Below are 22,422 nucleotides of genomic sequence, written 5' to 3' on the forward strand. Positions count from 1 at the left end.
TAAAATTCTCATTACATCCCAATAGAAATCAACAAATCAAATACTCTGACTACAAACAAGAAAAAAATCTGGTATTTGTGGCTGTCGCAGGACTGTAATAAACCCGTCCAATCAATTCATTGGCCCGAGTGTAATGATTGGACGGGCTACCTGTCTACCTGCTTGCACTCTGCCCGTGTACTCATTGCGCATCACCGGAGTCTTCCACAAGCTGCTAGCTGGACAGCTGTGAGTACTAACAATCGACACTGTTTGTTGTTTATGTTCATTATTGGCACGTTTCCACCAAGCAGTCCAGTTCAGTTCGTTACACATTAAAACGGTTGTTTTCGCGTTTCCATCACCAAAAGTTGTGGATGGTACCAATAGAACCGCTCCATTCTTGGTACCACCTCGGCTGATGTTCCAAGCAAGCTGAGCCGATACTAGAAGGCGGAGTTAAAACACTGCAGACCACTGATTGGTCAGAGAGAATCGTCACTAGTGCAACATGGGACATCCTGCACAAACCCGCCGTTTTTAAATAAGATGCCGACCATAGCGACCGCAGTTTTTAATTCACTCGACCCAGATTTAAAAAAATAAATAAATGACAACTTGCAAAACTACACCGTACACTACGTCGTACAATTGACTAAGTGTAGATCCTCTGTTTGGTTGCCGTTGAAATGATTCAGCGAGCAAGTGTCCAGTCCAGAGCAGTTTCACGCTCCGTCGCTACGGCGATCAGCTGAGAATCTCGCCCACACAGAGAGGGTACTATCTGCAGTGGAAACACGGCATAGAGAAAAGGACCTGGTACCCAAAGGGTGTCGAGTCGAGCAGAGTCATACAATGCAGAGGAAGCACGGCTTATGATCATTTTGGAACAACAGCGTTGCTGACAGCCCGTCCCATTTGAAGCTAGTGCTGCTAACTACTTTCATTGGAAAAGAGTTGGCAAACACTGGGCTCGTTTTTTTTCGTTGGATTCTTTAAAAACCTATCGTACTTACTCTTGCTGGTTTCTTCAATGTTGCCAACACCAGCTTTGAGTGTAACCACTAAAAGGAAATCTTGTTTGTGCTTAGAAAGTGAGAATTTGGAAATTCGTAGTCTGTCCAGAGAAAGCTAGACTTGCCAGTGACAAATGAACCAATGCTTCTTCACTACCTCCCATGCTCTTAGAGCTTATGTTTAACTCCCGCAGAGCAATATCAAACTAGACAGCTATGACCATCTCAAACTGAAAAGCTGTTTCAAATCCCAAAAAGATATTTCCAGTCTCAGCTTAGCATGTTAGCATGCTGACATTTGTCAATTGGCACTAAACTCATAGTACAGCTGATGGAAATGTCTTTAGTTTTGCAGGTATAAGGTCATGAACCAAAGTATTGGGCAAATTGAAATTTTGACCTGATGATGATGAAGAGATGAAAAGTTAGGGGATCACCAGAGACATCTGGATTCATCCTCTGGGAACCATCAATCTGTATAAAAACGTACGCTACATTTTGGTGAGGAAAAACTGGCATGGCCATTTTCAAAGGGGTCCCTCGACCTCTGACCTCAAGATATGTGAATGTAAATGGGTTCTATGGGTACCCACGACTCTCCCCTTTACAGACATGCCCACTTTATGATAATCACATGCAGTTTTGGGGCAAGTCATAGTCAAGTCAGCACACTGACACACTGACAGCTGTTGTTGCCTGTTGGGCTGCAGTTTACCATGTTATGATTTGAGCATATATTTTTATGCTAAATGCAGTACCTGTGAGGGTTTCTGGACAATATTTATCATCGTTTTGTGTTGTTAAATGATTTCAAATAATAAATATATACACACATTTGCATAAAGCAAGCATATTTAGCCACTCCCATGTTGATAAGAGTATTAAATACTCGACAAATCTCCCTTCAAGGTACATTTTGAACAGATAAAAATGTGTGATTAATTTGCGATTAACTATCGACAATCATGTGATCAATTCCGATTAAATAACTGAATCGATTGCCAGCCCTAATTTTAAGCCCAACCTGCGGCCATCAATGTGTATTAGGCCTTTATCTCGGAAGACACTTTGACATGTTGCAGTAAGAAAAGCACAGGTGTATGTAATAAAATGCACGATGGCTGAAATTCATTTACCTGTCTCTGTTCCTAGTATTATGCATGCTGACTCATTCATACCTGTGCTTTTCCTACTATGTTTAGTCAAAACGTCTGCTGTGGAAAAGGCCTGTAGTATATTGCAGCTTTACATAATAACCATCTCTGGCTGTCCTCATGTGATCTCTTGTTCTTTTCCAACTGTGTGTCCCCACCCCCAACCCGTGTCCCACTTATGAACCCCAGCATCACATGACCTTGTGTCCCAGACTGTCCATTCTGTGTGTGTGTATGTGTGCCATGCATTCCTCTTTGTGATCTGAGATCAGACGGGCCGACTCCTGCTGTTTTTGGTACAGCAGCTTCTTTTTCCGCTCGGTAGGCTCAGCGTGTATGTTCACTGTGTGCGTGTGTACATGCAGTACAATGTGTGCTTTTTCTTTTAATTGTCCCGTATAATTACATGCACATGCTCATCAACACTGCGTAGCGTACATGGTGTGTGTGTGTGTGTGTGTGCACGTGTGTGTATTTTGGTGGCCTACTTTGTCCTGATCATTTGGCCACCATATGCCATGAGGAGGCTGGTGAACGTTCCCCGAGTGCTGTAATTTCTTCCTACAGGAATGTCAGGAATCCTGTGTGTGGTGTCGGGGTGGGACGCACATAGGACCAAAGGGCTTTGGACACACACATACAGAAACACATTGAGACATACCACACTTGTGAGGACATTTAATGGACATTCTTGCACTTATTCTGCCCTTGATCTAAAACTGGCTTCATTAGAATGATTTCTATCCCGCTAGTACACTTTTCCCCACGAGCTGACAATGCACATTAGCTTGTAAGAAAGGCAGGTTAGAAAATACGAGGGCTGTCAATCGATTAAAACATTTAATTGCGATTAATCGCATGCAACCTCAAGCCCAACAGGCAACAACAGCGGTCAGTGTGTCAGTGTGCTGACTTGACTATGACTTGCCCCAAACTGCATGTGTTTATTATCATAAAGTGGGCATGTACGTAAAGGGGAGACTCGTGGGTACCAATAGAACCCATTTTCATTCACATATCTTAAGGTCAGAGGTCAAGAGACCGCTTTGAATATGGCCATGCCAGTTTTTCCTCGCAAAAATTTGCGTAAAATTTGAGTGTTATTTAGCCTCCTTCGCGACAAGCTAGTATGACATAGTTGGTACCAATGGATTCCTTAGCTTTTTTAGTTTCATATGATACCAGTATCTTCACTCTAGCTTTAAAACTGAGGCCTCTACAACCTAAAAATCACATGTTGCTTTAATGCGTTAAAGAAATTAGTGGTGTTAAAAACAATGATTGCGTTAACTTTGACAGCCCTAGAAAATACATTTTGTAGGCCTGGGAAATGGTAAATAATGAGTGCAATCTGCAAGTTCAAGTCTTTCCTGAAGGGCAATTGATTTTGCAGTATTAAAAGTACAGTGTGTAGAATTTGGCGACATCTAGTGGCACGGTTGCAGATTGCAACCAACTGACTCTTCTTTCACTAAAACTGCAGTAACGTGAGCTGCCAAGGGCAAAACCATGGTAACACCGTTCACGTCGCTCAGAGACCATCCTTACCATACTAACACTACTTTAGGTGCAACGTAAGTCAGACGGCGGCAGGCGGTACCACGATTCTGCACTCTGCAGCTCACGTTACCGCAGTTTCACAAGCGTGTCGGAAAACTACGGTGGCTTTGAGGTAGGGATGTCACGGTGAGGAAATGTTCCCACCGGTTAATAAACTTGTGACAACACCGGTGTTACCGATTACACCGGACATTTTACAAGGAAAGATGACGCGCTTACTTTGATTATTACCGTTGGATGGCTGTGTGTCTGGCCTCAGGTTTTTACCCAACGCCGCTGCTCTACATACACCGGCTGTGACCACTCCGTCCTCCTCACGACGATAAACTCATTACCGTTATGGTTCCCTTAGAGCGTTCTAATCTGAAATCTTGCCAAAATAGGTGCATTTGCTTTGACACCAAAACCTCCTCCATCATCTGTCAAGTGTCTCTCGTCCAGTGTGTGAAATCCGATTATGTATTGATAACATGGCGCTGATACACAAAAATGAACTAAATGGGTTTTATTTCCATTAAAAAAAAAGAAGAATAACGACAAGTGTTAGCAAATAATGTAATTGATGGATGCCCGAACACCATGTAACACCGGTAACAATGACTACTGCGGCAAACCTACCTTCAGGTATCATAAAAACATGAATGTCACTCTCTAGAGCCAGTGTTTGGTTTGTCCGTTCTATGCTACTGTACATGGCAACATGGCAGACTGTGAAGAGGACCTGCTCCCTATGTAGACATAAACAGCTCATTTTAAGGGAACGAAAATACGACGATTCTTAGTTTCAAGTGATTATACACTAATGAAAACATAGTTATGAATTTTATATTCCATTTCTGATAATAGATCCCACAAAATGCTACACACTGTTCCTTTAAGTGTTAATCTTTGACTGCCTTCAGTTAATTAGTAACAGGTTAAAAGAAAAGAACTGACTGGCAACTGCCTTGTTGACTGTCCTGCAAGAGAACAGACCTTTCACCCTGGTTTGGTCTGGTGTGGGTTCAGTCTGTGGGTGACTGTTGGTTCCAACTTCCAGTGCTTGATAGACAACTCAGCCCCGTGAATGACAGGTTTCACATAATCTGACCAATGGCGAGCTAGTGGGTTAGTGTACTACACAGCCATTGGAAGAAATCCAAGCCAAAGTGAAATCCAACACGAGGAGGAGTGAAACTTCAGAACAAGGCTCTCTCTCTCTCTCTCTCTCTTTGGTCTCGTGCTCGATGGTTCAGGGCCACGATGTGCTTCTGGCAATGTTTTGACTGTTGACCGTGTTAAATTATAACTAATTAAAGGTGCTAGTCAGAATGCTGCTGTGGCATTAACTCAGTATGTACAGTAGGAGTGGGACAAAAGGTCAGAATTCTGAGCTGTGCGTTCAAAGTTGAACAGGTAACTCTTTAGGGACCATAAAGTCCCTAAAGGCTTAAGAAACATCTTGTAGTGTACTGTTTAGGTGTAAAAGGAGAAAGTTTGTGACCCGGCAGCCATGTTGAGATCAGTTGAGGAAATGCCAAGCACCGCCCACCAGCCGGAGCAAACTTTCTCATTTTACAGCTAAAAAGTACACTACAAGATGTTTCTGAAAGCATTTTAATCGAGAAATAGGCGTCACATTAACAGAATATTGATTCATATTTGATCAGTGCTGCCTAGTTTGACCATTTGATCAGGGTTCGCAAGTGATTGACAGCTGCCTCCGTTGAATGAACAGCCAATAGGAGCGCTCTTTCTCTGAAATAACCTGTGATTGGCCAAAGTCTCTCGTCATGGTCTAGATTCTTTGAAGCCTGAAAACAGAGCCATGAGGAGGTGCAGAAGTCTCTCTCAGAACACTTGAATTACAATATGCTGAAAGATTATTATGGAATTTTTGCCCAATGATGCCAAAAATATTCTGCCTACTGGAGGTTTAACTCATTTGCAGAGAGAGTTACCCCTACAGTCTATGAAGGATGATTTCTAATGACTGTCAGCTGGTTGTAGATGGTTTCAAAATAATCTCTCAAACTCTGGTACCCACTGAGGCGAGTGGATATGTGCTGTCCTGCAGCTTTTACTGTCACTCACTTTTCTTCTTCCACCTGTCTCCACCTCTCCCATCCCACCGTCCTACCTGCTTCCACAGACGACGATGTGGATCTGGAGCAGCTGGTGAATGACATGAACTCCTCCATGGAGAGTGTGTACTCAACGCAGGCAGACACGGCGCTGCTCCTGAACAACGGCCACGTGCCCGCTCCACACCACCACCACCACCACATGCACGCTGCCTACCTGGGACACGGCCAGGCCCACCGTCGTCACACCCCACCCCTGCCCTCTTCCTCCCCCTCCATGGAGAGGCTGCGGCACTCTCAGCCCATGCACATCCAGGCCGTCAGGTAGACACTCATTACCTGCCCCGATTTCTCTGTTTTATATTAAAGAGGACCTATTATGTTTATTTTCAGGTGCATACTTGTATTTGGGGTTTCTATTAGAACATGTTTACATGCTTTAATGTTCAAAAAACGCTTTATTTTTCGCATACCGGCTGTGTTGCGGCACCTCTTTTCACTCTCTGTCTGAAACGCTCCTGCCACGCCCTCTAATAAAGCCCAGCCTGCTCTGAATGGTCGGCTGTCCCTCTCTGTTGTGATTGGTCAACCGAACCAAACTCTTTGGACTCCACTCAAGCTCCAAGCTCTAACTAGCTTTGTTTGAGGGCGTGCCAAACTAGTTACTTGGTGACATCACCATGTTACAGAAGAAAAGGCGGGACTTCAAGCAAGGCGTTTCAGGTAGTTCAGGAACAGTGTTTCTGTGGGGGAGAGTAAGCTTTGATTATACTCGCACAAGACACCGCGTGCCTCCGGCCTCCAGGAAAATGTTGATATTCCAAACGGCCTCATCTTTTTCCTCTGTCATTATACCTTTGCATTTCCTATATTATGTTACCTGCTTGCTAGCTTGCTAAATTGTTAGCCTCTGTGGCTTCTAGACACCGACAGTAACGTTAATATTGCCGTTGCTTAGCAGCGGTGTTCTCATGACTTAACCACTTGAACGCCAAACATGTTGTGTATGCGACTTCCCATGTTGTGAACACGAGCTCACAAGTTTCATTTGAAGGCACCATAAATCATGTTATTATTGTCACTCGGCAACAAATCAATTTAAGCCTTTAGTGGCTTCTCTTAATCTGTGTAAGTAAATAACAGCAGCAAAATTAAGTCATATTTTAAACAATGCTACAGTAAATTATTAACAGTAAGTCACTACAAGCTTTACAGACAGAGTTTTGGCCTTGAATACTTTGTTGTTGTTTTTTATAAAAAAACAGATCAGAATTTGGATCAAAGGTCAAAGATAAAATGAACTTTTTAGTCTAATATATGTGTGCCGCACCTTTTTCTATATCCAAATGTCATCATCATGTGTATGCTGTATTGTCGGTCTGTCACTGGCCACCCAGCCATGACATCAGTGTGTGTGTCTCCCTCTGCAGGTGCCTGCAGGAAGAGCATCGGCTGCGTCCGGCCTCCCTGCCTGCCATCCCCAACCCTTTCCCTGAGCTCTGCAGCCCAGCCGGCTCCCCCGTCCTCAGCCCCATACAGACCTCCGACAACCACGTAAGCACACCCATACCACCTCACCTGCACTAACACACACTCACTGACAATATACAACAAAGTGGAGAAGGCAGACGTGCCCAAGTGTTTGGAAGGTTTCAGACTGAGTGGCTACCTTTTAGTGCCGGTATGGGGAAAAAACAAGTGTTTTGTTTGTTTTTGAAGTTGTTTGCTGGTTTATACCACTGTAGTTAGAGTGTCACACTTTACGAGGGACTGCACATCCCTTGTCCCGTGTCCCACATATTGAGACAATGTCCCACATTTTAATTGGCTCTAATTTTCAAAAGTCAAACCAGACGCTTTTTTAAAATCTGGCTTTTATCCAATGGCTGTGAAGAAAGCAGGGAAAGCTGTCATCACGGCGCTGTGTTCGCTGTCAAACTGCGCACACATGGGTCAAGTGCAGGTTAACATTTCACTGTCTTTGCTATGCTACGCCCAATGGGGGAAATTGCGAGTCACCGCAAAGTCATAAGCTGTGCAGATTTAGGCCGAATATGATGGAAACTACCAGAAAATGAAGAGCAGCTACAACAAAGACCGTGAAACTATTTATCATAAGCCGGTGGAAGGCGATTCTCAGAGTTTTTTGTGAAATTTGCCAGTTATTTTTCAATTTCACACGGGGGGAATACGACATGAAGCGACACAGTTCATGTGAGTCTCACGAGAAATGTGCGGCTCAAAAAGAGATGTGACGATCTATGGATGCATTCAGGCAAAACATAGAGATGTTACAGGATACGGGGCAGAATAGAAATGTTTATTTTAGATAGACATTAAATCAAAATTGTAGACTACCTCAAACATACAGTACTCTTTGTCCCACATTTGGTTTGTTGGGATCTGGTCACCCTATCTATAGTCGGGATACATTTGATTTGTTTTACTTCACCACTATCACAGGAGAGGGACTGTGTGTGTGTGCGTGTGCGTGTGCGTGTGCGTGTGCGTGTGTGTGTGTGTTTAAAACCAGCTGACTGTTATGTTCAGGTCAGAACAGCATGTGTTGACTTTGGCTGCGGACAGCCTTTCCTTCCATTACACAACAGCTCACCCTGGGTTATCTTGACTGCGTGTGTGTGTGTTATTGTGGAAGCATCATTATCAATCACATGTGCACACACACACAGAGTTACAGACATGTTTTGCTGTGGGCCGAGGTGAGCAATGTCTCCAGGATGCTGCAGACAGAGTGCAGACTTCCGTAGCAGAGCCGGGAATACGGCTGGGAACGTCTGCAGGTCGGATCTCTCTGAACCTTCTGAAGACAGGCGCCCATTTCCGGTTCACACGCTTCAACCTTGGCTCTTAACGTCACTGTGTGTGTGTGTGTGTGTGTGTGTGTGTGTGTGGGTGTATGTGCGTGTGTGTGTGTCATAGCTTTGCCCTTCCTTCCCCCGGTAGAGCCTCCTGTCCCAGGAATGTTCCATCCCTCGCAAAGACGTTTTCAGGATGCCCATGAACAATAAAAGTTATTTTAGATGCTCACCCTTTCTTACACTCCCATCCACACACACTTACATCCACTGACTACATTTACATGCACAACATATTTCGGTTGTTGCCCTTATTCAAAAAGAAACAATATTCCTACTAAGCTGGCAAATGAACATGAATATTCCACTAATATTCCCATGCAGCCATGCATACTCCGATTAACGTAACCGGTGGCAGACTAGTTCGACTGTGCGAACACAGCCTCCCTCTTTCAGTCCTTCAACCACCTATACCCATATCCAAGTCTTTCATAATGTTAACACTAGGGCTGTCAAAGTTAACGCGACAATAACGCGTTAACGCAAATTTGTTTTAACGCCACTAATGTCTTTAACGCATTAATGCAACGTGGGATTTTTAGGTTGCAGCAGTATCATATGAAACTAGAAAAACCTAAGGAATCCATTGGTACCAACAATATTATACTTACATGTTGCGAAAGAGGCTAAATAACTTTCCAAACCTACGTTAACTTTTGGTGAGGAAAAACTGTCATGGCCATTTTCAAAGGGGTCCCATGACCTCTGACCTCAAGATGAATGAAAATGGGTTCTATGGGTACCCACGAGTCTCCCCTTTACAGACATGCCCACTTTATGATAATCACATGCAGTTTGGGGGAAAGTCATAGTCAAGTCAGCACACTGACACACTGACAGCTGTTGTTGCCTGTTCGGCTTGAGTCTGCCATGTTATGATTTGAGCATATGTTTTATGCTAAATGCAGTACCTGTGAGGGTTTCTGGACGATATTTGTCATTGTTTTGTGTTGTTAATTGATTTCAATAATAAATGTATCTATACATTTTCATAAAGCAAGCATATTTGCCCACTCCCATGTTGATAAGAATATTAAATACTTGGCAAATCTCCCTTTAAGGTACATTTTGAACAGATAAGAAAATGTGTGATTAATTTGCGATTAATTTTGATTAACTATGTACAATCACGCGATCAAATATTTTAATCGATTGACAGCCCTAATTTAAAAGTAGGTGTGTTTCTCCTTCCGACCAGAGATGTGGGCTTCTCTTTTGGGCATGCATCTCTGCAAACATTCGGCTAGTTGGTTTATGAACAACGCACAGAGGTGGACGTCAACAGGCAAGAGGCCGCAAACTGACGTTAAAAAACAAACAATTGAGACGCATATTACGAATGTGCTGTATACATGTCCAAAGAATGCACCTAAAACCAGAATAATATCGGCATATTCCACATGTCTTAATCGGAAAATGCTCCATTCGGAATAAAGCCTAATTCAGAATATCCCAAATTTTCAAATTCTGAATATTGTTCTATTCGGAATAATAATAGTGGAATATTAGTGTGCATGTTAACATAGTCGCACAGGTTATTCAGGACACAGCGCACAGACAGATACATGCGTGATAAGGCAAAGCATTATTTTAGCATTTCGTTGACATCATCTATCTCACAAGGTCTGGAGTCATAGAGAGCAAGTTTGCAGTTTGTACAAAGGAGCTTTTGTCTGTGTTTGAGTCTGTGAGAGCCGATCAGATGTTGCATCATGTCTCTTTCCCAGAACATCTTCATTTTGTTCAGTTTTGCTCTCTAAACTATTATCCTGTTTATTTTAAAAGGCAAATAATCACCCAGTATTTGTCACACAAAAGAAATACATTTTTATTTTGTGATAACTAACGTATTTAGACATTTTGGTATTTTCAAGAAGCTGATTTTCATATGCTTTGTATCTGACATCGATGATTCATTCCTGCTATGATTTTCAAACAGATTATTGCTCAGAGGTCTGGCAGCATTTTGCTTCTTCTTTACTGCATTTTTCATGGCATGTCACCAGGTTGGTGTAGGCAGGAAATTCTTCAAGACTGCTTAATGGCACAAAAACAGCAAGATTGTTGTATTCTTCCAGCAAGAACAGCGATAAAGCTTGTGCTGGAAGGAGTAAAAAGCACATGGAAAAAACACTTCCAAGATTCCATCATGTTTATCATCGTCAGCAAAAGAGAAAAACCTTTTGGCCGAACAAGCAGAGGAGGTGGCTGGGAGACTGATAAATGTGTAGCTGGAGGTGATGGGGATCATGGGAAACAAAAACCACCAGTGTAAAGAAACATCTCCGCTATAATTTGATTAGTTCACAATCATTAAGTGATTTATTAAAATACTACATGGAGTAACTTTAGTGGCTTGGGGTCGAGGGATGGCGATGCCAGTCCAGACTGAAATATCAACAACTATTTAATGGATTGTCTTGGAATTTTGTACAGACAGTAATGGTTCCCAGACGAAGTATCTTAGGGCGCTTTCATAAGCCAACATTTAGTCCGCTTTAATCAAACTCTGGTGCGGTTCGTTTGGGCAGTTGTGAACGCGGTAATCATACTCTGGTGTGGAACAAAACAAACTGTCCGAGACAGCTTGCGAGAGGTGGTCTCGGACCGTTTCAAAGAGAACCAAAACGCAGGCTGCCAGTGCGGGCATTTATTGAGATGGACACAGGTAAACGACACGTTAACATGAGCGGGAGAGGACTGACCTGGACTTCTGCAGAAGTCTAATGTTTGCTTGACATCTGGGCAGAAGAGAACATATAAAATATGGTAAATAAAGTCCACAAAAGTAGTAATGTTTATAAAGTCATTTGAGATAAACTGGAGGAGAAGGGATTTGTGTGCACAGTGGAGCAGCGCAGAGTCAAAGTGAAAAAAAACTTCGACAGCAATATATCAAAGTCTGCAATTCCCTGCAGAGAAGTTGAATTTGCTCCTTCGTACACACCCCTCAGCAAATTATTGTTTTCTTGTGGTTCACTTTAATTTGGGTACTATAAAACAAACCAAACGTATCAATTTAACTCTGATTCGGACTAGCCATAGATTATATATAGATGGCATCTCCACTTGATGATGTCACCAATATGCAAATGACTGCATGACCTCATGTGGCGAGTTTTGGAGCTAGTGCTAGCTACTTTCTTTGGAAAAGAGTTGGTAGCACTACGATTTAATAGAGTGCTGCAGGGATGACGTATTTTTGTAGGCCAACCAGGAAGTTAGCATCGCCCTGTTTCCCTCTCCAAATAGCCAATGGGATTTTTCCATTGTCTTTTTGGATTATTGCAGAAAATAAGCTCTGTGGCAAACAAACGTTTATGATACTTACACGTTTTGTTCAGCAAGATAATCTTCACAAATAAGCACCACTTGTATGATTTTTGAAACGTAAATGCATTCGTCAGGAGTAAAAAGCTAACGTTAGGCTATAAACGAACTACACCACGGTCACATGAGCGTGAGTATACACAACGAAGCTGTGAAGGCTGACGAATCGGCGTTATTACATTTAGTAGTCTCATTTAGCCACTTGTTAGCAACCGCCTTTTTTAAGACACATGAAGGCTTCAAAGTTAACGAGTGGGGTATTTATTGACGTATTTTATGTCGCAGAAGAAAACGTTAAAATGTCTTAAGCTTGTGTTAACCACAGACCTTATTTCAGGCATCTAACTAAAACACATTCAAAAAACCCATTGACTTCCATACGTGGGAACCAGAAGTGCTAAACTCGTTTCCGTGTTTTAGGACTCATTCCTGCAGCACTCTTTTATGACTATGTAACATCTTCCTAAACCCAGTATTAAATGGCCTTGTATGGTGGATGCGTGTGAAACCATCATGCACTTTAATCCTTTCTAATGCCGTGGCTAGCCTGCGGCTGATTGAATGAAACCTCCGCTGATCAAATCACTTAAGTTCAGCGACACACTGGCCACGACTTCAGTGCCTCTGTTTGCATGCTCTGTTGTGTAATGTCATATGTAAGCTAACAGAAAGGCTATAGGTTAGTGAAGGTCAGGAAGATGTTTGAGTACGTGCATGCATGCGTGGATGTGTGCAGGTCAGTTTAGTTCTGTTCTCTGAAGACCACTGAGGATGGCTTACGCAACAACGCAGACGAGACTCTCAGACGTGCTGTGCGTTGGTCTACAGACATCGTATTTGCATTGGCATGGTTTTATCATAGGATCTCTCTCCCTCCAGCTGTAGAGTTGGAATCTGGACATTCTTCACTAAGCTTCAGTCTTTCTCAAAGGGAACGCTTATATTATGAGCCAGTAAAACTGTATATGTGCGTGCCATGACAGGTTTATGGCCTGCGTGGTCTTTGGTACACATTTGAATGGATTTCTCCTCAGGGTATCACGAACAGGTTATGAACAGATAACATGACGCTGCATCTCCATCACATTTTAGAAGCAAGTTTAGGGGAATACCCATCTCATGGTAAATCTTCTTTAACTCTTTACATGGGGTCTAGTAGTTGCTAATGCCAACGCTTATTCGGTAGTCTGCCTGTAGTTGATGATGGACTCCTGATAGCAGCTGTTTCCCACGCAAGTTGTGTCAGTCTTACACCATACAGTTCAGTCATGTTACCACGGCTTTCACAAGGATTTGGTCAGATCCTGTCTGTCATCACTGGGCGATTGGGTTTGCTTTGGCATCACGACTGCGGCTACAACGCAACTCCTGCTTTTATTTGTGGCCAGAGACGCGGCATTACGAACATCAGGGACAGCAGGGCGGCCCAGTGGTTAAAGAGACCATCTCTCAAAGCAAAGAACTCGGGTTCAAGCCCCCTGTGTTGGCAAGCAGCCACCCTGCTGAAGTAGCTTTGAGCAAGACACTGAACCCCTTCCAGCTCTGGGTTCACTGCTCTTTAAACGACCCTGACCTCTGACCTCCCTGTGGAAAAAGGCAAGAGAAAAGACGGGTTTAAGGAGAAAAAAAGGGATGTGAAAGAGTCAGTTTCTCATGGTTTGTTATTCAGTGCGTGGACTGATTATTGAAATATTTGGTGCTTGCGAAATTTAATACAAATTTACAGTCTGATGGATTTGTTTTTTCTTTCTTAGCCTTTGTTTAGCGGCATCTAGGGCTGGCAATGTTGGTCGATTTGGTCGGTCCAACACTTTGGTTCAGACTGAAATATCTCAACAGCTATTGGATGAGCTGCCAAGACATTTTTCAGACATTCATAGTCCCCAGAGGAGGAATCGGAATGACTTTACTAGGGCTGTCAAAGGTAATGGGATATTGTATTAACGCAAATTTGTTTTAACGCCGCTAATTTCTTCAACGAATGAATACAACTTGCTATTTTTAGGTTGTATCCGGGCTCAGCTTTAAAGCTAGTGAAGATACTGGCATCATAAGAAACTAGAAACTAAACCTAAAGAATCCATCGGTACCAACCATGTCATACTAGTTCGTCGCGAAGGAGGACAAATAACTTTACGAAGTTAGCCTACATTTTAGCGATGGAAAAACTGGCATGGCCATTTCCAAAGGAGTCCCTTGACCTCTGACCTCAAGATATGTGAATGAAAATGGGTTCTATGGGTACCCACGAGTCTCCCCTTTACAGACATGAACACTTTATGATAATCACATGCAGTTTGGGGCAAGTCATAGTCAAGAGTTTTCCATGTTATGGTTTGAGCATATTTTTTTATGCTAAATGCAGTACCTGTGAGGGTTTCTGGACAATACTTGGCATTGTTTTTTTATTGTTAATTAATTTATAATAATAATAAATGTATACATACATTTGCACAAAGCAAGCATATTTGCCCACTCCCTTATTGATAAGTGTATTAAATACTTGACAAATCTCCCTTTAAGGTACATTTTGAACAGATAAAAAATGTGCGATTAATTTGAAATTAGATATTTTAATCGATTGACATCTCTAGACTTTAGTGATCCTCGGACTTTGCCTCTAGCACCACTATGTTTTTTAGGGAAATGTCTCAACAATTATTGGATGAGTTGCCATCAAAATTTGCACAGATGTTAATGGTGACACATGTTAGCATACTGGTGTTAGTGTTGACCTCAAAGCACCGCTGTGTTTTACAGTAAGTACAGCCTCACAGAGCTCCTAGTGCGGCTGTAGACTCTTGTTTTCTGTCTGGCATTAATGTTGCGATGGAATCTTCAAACTTTCTCTTGTCCATCCTCCTTGCTTGAAATTGCTTTTCTAGAGAATTCAGAATTCTTGTGGACCACCCTGTTTTTACATTTCTGTCTTCTGGTTGTGTTGTATTGATTATACTAGTGCATTGCTCGTTCAAAACGGGCCTATTGCTCAGGCCCAGAAGCTGACAACAAAAGTTGGCAATACCTCCAAACAAATGTACATATTAAAGGTCCCATATTATAAAAAAGTAAGATTTTCATGTTTTTTTTGTTACAAAGCAGGCTTAAGTCCTATATAAATACTGTGAAAGTATCGAAATGCTCAATCCACAGGGAAATACACACAGCCCGTATTCAGACGCTCTGCATTTGAAACAAGCTGTCAGGATTTCTGTCCATTTGTGATGTCACAAATATACAATATTTAGACCCTTTACACAGTTTTAAACGTAAACATTCTAAATGTGTCCCAGTTTATTCCTGGTTGCCGTGTATGTGAATGTCATCAGCTGACAGGAAGTACACATGGACCCAAGCTGTTGCCTAGCAACGCAATTCTGTCGCAATTCTGTCGAAATGCGCTAAAACAGGGTTTTTAAGACAGAGGGTAAATACAGGCATATTCAGGCTGACAGTATGAGGAAAATAAAGGGTTTTTTGAACATTACAGCATGTAAACATGTTCTAGTAGAAACACAAAATACAAGTATGAACCTGAAAATTTGCATGATATGGGACCTTTAAATCTATGGCTACAGTATATATGTTGTTGCAGTGTCATACAAGGTTATTTAAGACTAAAACTCTGAGTCACAGACTCTCTCTGTTTAAGACTCATACCTCCCCCCTCTTTCTGTGGTCAGCTGATGAACTTCTGCACGCAACGGTCTGCTGACCCACTGCAATCAGATCAGGTGCACGTACATGTGTGTGTCTGTGTGTGTGTTATGAAGGTTTACAGGACTCTTGAGTTTCTGCCATGCAGTAAATGTTTTACATGCCGTGGCAATGTGATGACGCAACTTTGCTTCTTTGACACACATGGGGATTACATGTGTCGTTACTGTCGAACCAGAACTTGATGCTAGAAACCATAAAAATGCAACCAGATAATGATGAGAGCTGATTGTTTAGAGGCTATATAACTAAGTTACGCTCCAAAGTTAGGCAAAATTTGGGGAGGAAAAACTGGCATGTCCATTTTCAAAGGGGTCTCTTGACCTCTGACCTCAAAATATGTGAATAAAAATCAGCTCTATGGGTACCCACGAGTCTCCCCTTTACAGACATGCCCACTAGGGATGCACCAATTTTGAAATTCTGGGCCGATACCGATATCAATGTTAGTCCCCATAGTAGCCATTTCATATAGTGATATAATTTTTTTTAAATTGACCTCACTGTATAAAATGACCTGTGGTGACCTCTAGGATAATCACAGCCTCATGAACCTTTACCACCACAAATTACAGACCTAGAGCATTCAGAGGATGGATGGCTTTCCTAGGTAGATTGACAAAAAGGGGGTTTCTGAGTAGTTTCCAGAACAGAACTGATCGCCATCCGAAACGCCGAAAAATGCAATTCTTGCAGAAATCTCCAAATGTAAAAATGTTTTGATCCCAAATCACAGCATGGCTTTTTTATGGTGTTCCTCAAGGTCTTTGGTGTCTTAATGTGGTATTCTGCAGGGATAATTGAACGTTTATCAATTCCCGGTTAAATTTAGCACCAAATCTATGTAACTAATGGTATCAACCCTAAAATTGCTGCAAAAACTTACGAGACATAATAGAGCATGGGGATGGCCATCATATACTTCTATCATAATGTTCTATGCCCTTATACACTTTCACAATTTATTTTAATCAATTAATTTTCCTTTCAGACTTATGACATTAGCTGCATGTCAAATTAATCTTCAGTTTCCCAGCTTTCAGATGATGTACACCAGTTAAATGTGACATATACTGTTGACCTGCGAAAGGCGGGGCGTAATGGTAAGAGGTTAAGGGACCGCAGAACTCTAACCGTTCATAGTCTACAATATCTAGATGAACTCTTGTTCGAGGTAATTTCTCACAGTTTGTAATCAGCATCTGATTGAAACAGTGATGAAACCATTTTTAAAATGTAAGCTTTCTTAAAATGGACATCAGATTAAATGTTAATTCCTGAAGAGAGAGTTTACACACATCCGTTTCTTGGGATTTTATCAAATAAGATCCATGATATCCTGTACATGACCAAACTATTGTTTCACTACTTTTTTTTTTATTATTATAATATCTGCCAGGTCCAAATGTGATTTATGTTCTGTTTTATTGGATCAATTGGATGAACGCCCACATAGTAAACGTCTATCAGTCAGTCGGAGGCTTTCTGTCTGGCTGTGTACACATGTATCTGTGTGTGTGTGTGTGTGTGTGTGTGTGTGTGTGTGTGTGTGTGTGTGTGTGTGTGTGTGTGTGTGTGTGTGTGTGTGTGTGTGTGTGTGTGTGTGTGTGTGAGAGACAGTGTCGTGTCAGTGTTGGGTCGTGGGGAGGTGGGGAGGTGGGGAGGTGAGCCACTCAGTGACTCTTTGTGGTGGCGCTCCAGTGAGGTGAAATTGAGTTTGGCCTGTCTGCAGAGCTAATCAGCTATGTCTGGCTTGAAACCCGACCACTCACAGACATGAAAGACAACTGACGCTGTAATAGACCAGAGTGGGAAGTCACCACTAACCAGTATCCAAATGCTGACATTGGTGATGGGTGAGTTAGCCTCCAACAGACAGCCAGCTATCATCTGGAGGTTTGTTGCTGCTGGTAAAATAATTTCTACTATTACAGGACAATCTAAGAATTTGTTGTTAAAGGTACAGTGTGTAAAATTTAAATTAGCAGAAATGGAATATAATATCAATCACTTACCAAACGGCAGTATTCGATGAGTTGGAAGTGAGAATGGGTTGACCATGTTGCTCCGCCATGTCCGCCCAGAACGGACAAACCAAACACTGGTTCAAGAGGGAGCCTTTCACGTTTTTACTTTACCTGAAGGCCACCGTATTTCTCTGACACATTAGTGAAACTGTGATAACGTGAGCTGCAGAGTGCAGAACCGTGGTACCGCCAGCCGCCGTCTGACTTCCGTTGCTCCTAAGATCGAAAAGGTGAACGGCGTTACCACAGTTTTGCACTCGGAGGCTCATGTTATTGCAGTCTTGGAAAAGGGAGGAGTGAGCAGAGGGGTACTCAGTTGGTTACAGTCTGCAACCACACCACTAGATGCCACCAAATCCTCCACACTGTAGCTTTAAATTAATATCTATAGGTTTTCTAGTTTTATACGATACCAGTATCTTGACTCTAGCTTTAAAACTGAGTTTGCTACAACCTAAAAATCGCAAGTTGCATTTGCGTTAACGCGTTATCGCGCTAACTTTGACAGCCCTAAAATATATACATACATTTGCATAAAGCAAGCATTTGCCCACTCCCATGTTGATAAGAGTAATAAATACTTAGCAAATCTCACTTTTAAGGTACATTTTGAACAGATAAAAAAATTTGATTAATTGCGATTAAGTAATTTTATTGATTGACTGTCCTGATTTATACATTAAAACAAAAGATAGTGGCCATCACTACCCCTGCCCCCTCCACTCTGAATGAATCACTCAGCGACTTGTATTACTGTGGAATAGATCTGCTCTGGCTTAAAACAACCAGATCACTTGTGTGTGTGTGTGTGTGTGTGCCTGCGTTAGCTAGTGTGTGCATTCATTGTGTGTATGTGTGTGTTTTGCGTACAGCCTGATAGGTTTAGGGGCCTATAAACCTCTTGGTCAAGTGGGCCTGACCCTGGCACAGATTATTGTATTTGACCTCTGACCCCGCACATACTGTGCTTGTGTGTGTATGTCTTTGTTTATAGGCATGCAGGTGTCTGTCCATAACCCTTCAATTCAATATGTTGTGGCTCCAAGCCTTCCTTGTGTGTTTGTTGTGTGTGTGCATGTGTGTGTGTGCGTGTGTGTGTGTGTGTGTGTGTGTTATAAGCAGCATAGGAGACCAATAACCCTGTACATTTCCACCCCTCACCCGCCTCTGGTTGAGAGAAAAGAGGGAAGTGGGGGAAGGGAAAGCAGAGGGGGGAGGACCAAGTCAAGGTGAGTTAAATTTCAAGATAAAACCTGGTAAAAGGAGGCTGAGGATCTCAGGGACCTTTGCCAACAGAACAGTTGTTCGAAAGTTACAAAACAAGCACACGAAGAAATAGAAGACATTAGAAAGAAAAGGGAGATAAACAGAAGGAAAGTGAGCTTGTCATCTCTCCCCACGCCCACCCTTTCTTTCTCATCACATACCTGAACATGCATTAGCCTCTAGGGAAGAAAAAAATAGAGTCATCTATGTATCGCGTTTTTTTTGCTTCATTGGAGTCTATGCGGCAGAAAAAGGAAGCTACCGCTTTTATTAGTAAGAAAGTAGGAAACAGCGGAGATGCCCGTGTGGATAGGACTTGAACCCTCACATTTTAAATCCAAAGTGGTAAACACTACACATCCAGTAAAGTATGGACACACTTTGGGTTTCACACATTGCCCGGAAAAGCAGAGCTAGACATCATGGCTAAAGCTGCATGCTAACTCTGTCATGGACAGGAAACGTAATAATTGCGGTAACGTACAGTCAAGCCAGCCACCGCTCTCATCTCCATGGTCAAATCAGCCGACTCTACAACTGTATAAACCCACATACTGACATTTATGTTAAATGCATTAAAACGGCCCCGATGGAGATGATCATGGATGTATAAAGAGAACGGAGCTGACGGGAGAGCTCGAGACGGACTTGGCGAAGTTAGCGGAAGTATACACGTGTGACTACGTCCGGTTTTCAAAATAAGGTGTTAACAAACAGTACTGTATATACAAAATACACATATGGAAATAAGATTGATTGGATTATATTCACCAGAAGTATAAAACATTACATGTCCCTTTTTAAATTAAAAAGAAAATACCACTAATTTGTGAGGGAAATGTCTTTATTCTTTGATTTTTGGGTTGCTGGAAAAAATGTATAAATAATGCCTGACAATGACTGACATATTTGGTTTCAGGACATCTCTGACTACATACATGCTGAAAATCAAACATTTTTACTGCATTAATTTAGATATTTTCCAAACTAAAAGTCCCTAGAAGTGTATGATTCAACTTTTTCCCCATGGTCTAGTGTTACAAAAGTGAACAAAAATCGCAATAAATCAGAAACATCGAATCACAATACTTAAAAATGGCAATACATATCGAATCAGCACCAAAGTATAATATCGGGAGACACACACACACACACACACACACACACACACACACACACACACACACACACACACACACACACACGTACATGCACTTCGTAGGAGCCCAGCGTTGTACTGCTCCCCAGATGGCTGCAAAACTGCACGGAAAAAGTCGAGCAGTAAAGTGAAAAAACTGCCGGAGCTGGTTGTCATAGTTTACATTTTGTCTTCTTCTTTTGAGAGAGTGTGTGTGTATATATATATACATATATATATGTGTGTGTGTATGTGTGTGTGTGTGTGTGTGTGTGTGTGTGTGTGTGTGTGTACGGCTCATATACACACTGTATTAGGGGCCAGCTGGGTTGGCCTGCGCTCTACACATGAGCCTTATTATGACTCAGTATTGCATTACTGACATTCCTCCATAGCTCTTTCTCTATTCCTCTCTCTCCCACCCTCCCGTCTTTCTCTTTATCTCCCTCTCTCTCTCTCTCTCTCGGCTGGGCAGATTTGCTGAGCAACCACCTCCCCCCCCCCCATCCCTCCCTCCCTCCCTCCCTACTCCTCCCTTGACCCCCTCAGCAAAGCCCAAACGCCCGACACGTGATCCCTACGGCTTCAGATCGAATCACCCCACCGTTTTCTTTCAACTGCCTCCTTTGCAAACCAAAGCCAGTCAGTGTGCGTTACACATGTTGCTCTGGTCCTAGCACTCTCGCATAGTATTTCACATACAGCTGAGGAGGAGGAGGAGGAGGAGGAGGAGGAGGAGAAAGAGGAAGAGGATAAGAGGGAGGGGAAATTAAAACCGTCAGAGAAAATGTCAGTAGGATGCATAAGAATAAGGCATGTGTGTGTGTGTGTGTACAGTGATTGGCTTAGTAGTTTGAGCTTGTTTCCCTCTATCTGTGTGTGTGTGTGTGTGTGTGTGTGTGTGTGTGTGTTTGGGGAGCTGTGGGCGTGTTTTAGGGACTTTTAGTGCGGCGCCATCGGTAAAAGGAGCTGACGGTGATCTCCTTTTGGGAGGGATGAGGGGATTTGAACGCAGCCCTGAAGATAAGAGTGTAGAGTACGTGACAGGTAGCAGCTCACCATTTAAAAATCCCACACTGGGTTAATCCAGTGCGAGGAGGAGGAGGAGGAGGAGGAGGAGGGGGAGGAGGAGGAGGGGGAGGAAGGGGAGGAGGAGAGGAGCGGCGGCTCATACCACTCCTCGCAGCTCAGCCTTTATGCTGCCCAGCACGAGAAGAAGGGGCAGGCTGTCTCTCTTTCGCTCTGTCTCTCTTTCACTCTCGTCCTTCCTCTGTCACTTCCTCCCCCCCTCTTCCCTCTTACCTCTCTTGCATTCTCCTTGCCAATCTGTCCCTCCCTCCCTCTCTTCCTGACTTCCTTCCCTCCCTCTCCTCTCCTCCTCCTCCTCCCCCTCCCCTCACCCTCCCTCCCTCTCTCCCTCTGTCTCTCTGTGTCACTGGAGAGCGTCTCAGTGTGAAAATGCCATCCTGCTCTCCAGACTGTTGCCTCTTTCAGGCTGTGGAGGTAAGAGACTTGTGTGTGTGTGTGTGTGTGCGCGTTCCTTTCTTTTCTGGATGTCCGTCGGGAGCTGTGTGTGTGTGTGTGTGTGTGTGTGTGTGTGCGTGTGGTTATCTGTTTGTAGCGATGAGGACCTTTTTGCGTTTTTTCTCCCCCCTCACTGTTTCTAAAACTTTTCTCAAACAAAACTCGTCATGAAATCACTTTTTTTTCTGACGGGGGCGTGAGGGAAGAGAGGAAGGCTGGCTTTGCAGGGCCAGAGAGCGCTGTGACGTTGCTTCTGGTGGGTCCCTCTTTGCGATGCCGCGACTGTGTTTTGTGTCATTTCTAGGCCACCGTTGCTGTCGTTTTTTGTGTGTTTTGTGTGTTTCCACTTCGCGGTGCCATTGTTCGACTTTATTTTCCGTACCCCCCCCTCCTCCCTCCTGCCCCCTCCCCTCCGGCCCTCGCCCATCACTAGCTGTGTGTCTTGTTTCATGTAATTTCCAACAGTTGTTCCCTGTGTGTGAAGTGCAGGGCAGCAGAATCCCTGCTGTGGACAGAAGATGTTAAGTATGTGGGTGTGTGAAGATGCATACAAACATAGAAACACACACACACACACGCGCGATTTCTCTCTGATATCTGGAAGATAATCGGTGTCGTCTTTGTGGTTTTTTTCGGGCACTCTCCCATGTTCCTCTGCTCGTGTGTGTTGCTCTGCGTGTGGGAGCGAGCTTCTCTGTGGCGAGTGAGTGTGTGTGTGTGTGTGTGAATCTGCTCGTACAGTGGTGTGAAGCAGCTGGTCTCTTGTTATCTG

General features: G+C 43.1%; 1 protein-coding gene across 3 annotated transcripts in view; it reads left to right on the forward strand.

Moving 5' to 3' along the window:
• The window catches only part of LOC141755003 (growth factor receptor-bound protein 10-like), a 64,092-nt gene that overhangs the window by 18,267 nt on the left and 23,403 nt on the right, over positions 1–22,422 (forward strand). For 2 of the 3 annotated variants that reach the window (XM_074614546.1, XM_074614545.1), the window contains exon 1: positions 20,893–21,629. Coding sequence is in view for 2 of the 3 variants with exons in the window: in XM_074614545.1 (XP_074470646.1) it covers positions 21,585–21,629 (45 nt within the window). In the remaining variant the exon portion in view is untranslated. Of the gene's footprint in view, positions 1–5,840; positions 6,097–7,202; positions 7,327–20,892; positions 21,630–22,422 lie in introns of those variants that run through there. The other variant, XM_074614544.1, reaches the window with a different exon arrangement.

The sequence above is a fragment of the Sebastes fasciatus genome, chromosome 17 (genome assembly GCF_043250625.1).
Source record: "Sebastes fasciatus isolate fSebFas1 chromosome 17, fSebFas1.pri, whole genome shotgun sequence".
Classification (NCBI taxonomy): Eukaryota; Metazoa; Chordata; class Actinopteri; order Perciformes; family Sebastidae; genus Sebastes; species Sebastes fasciatus.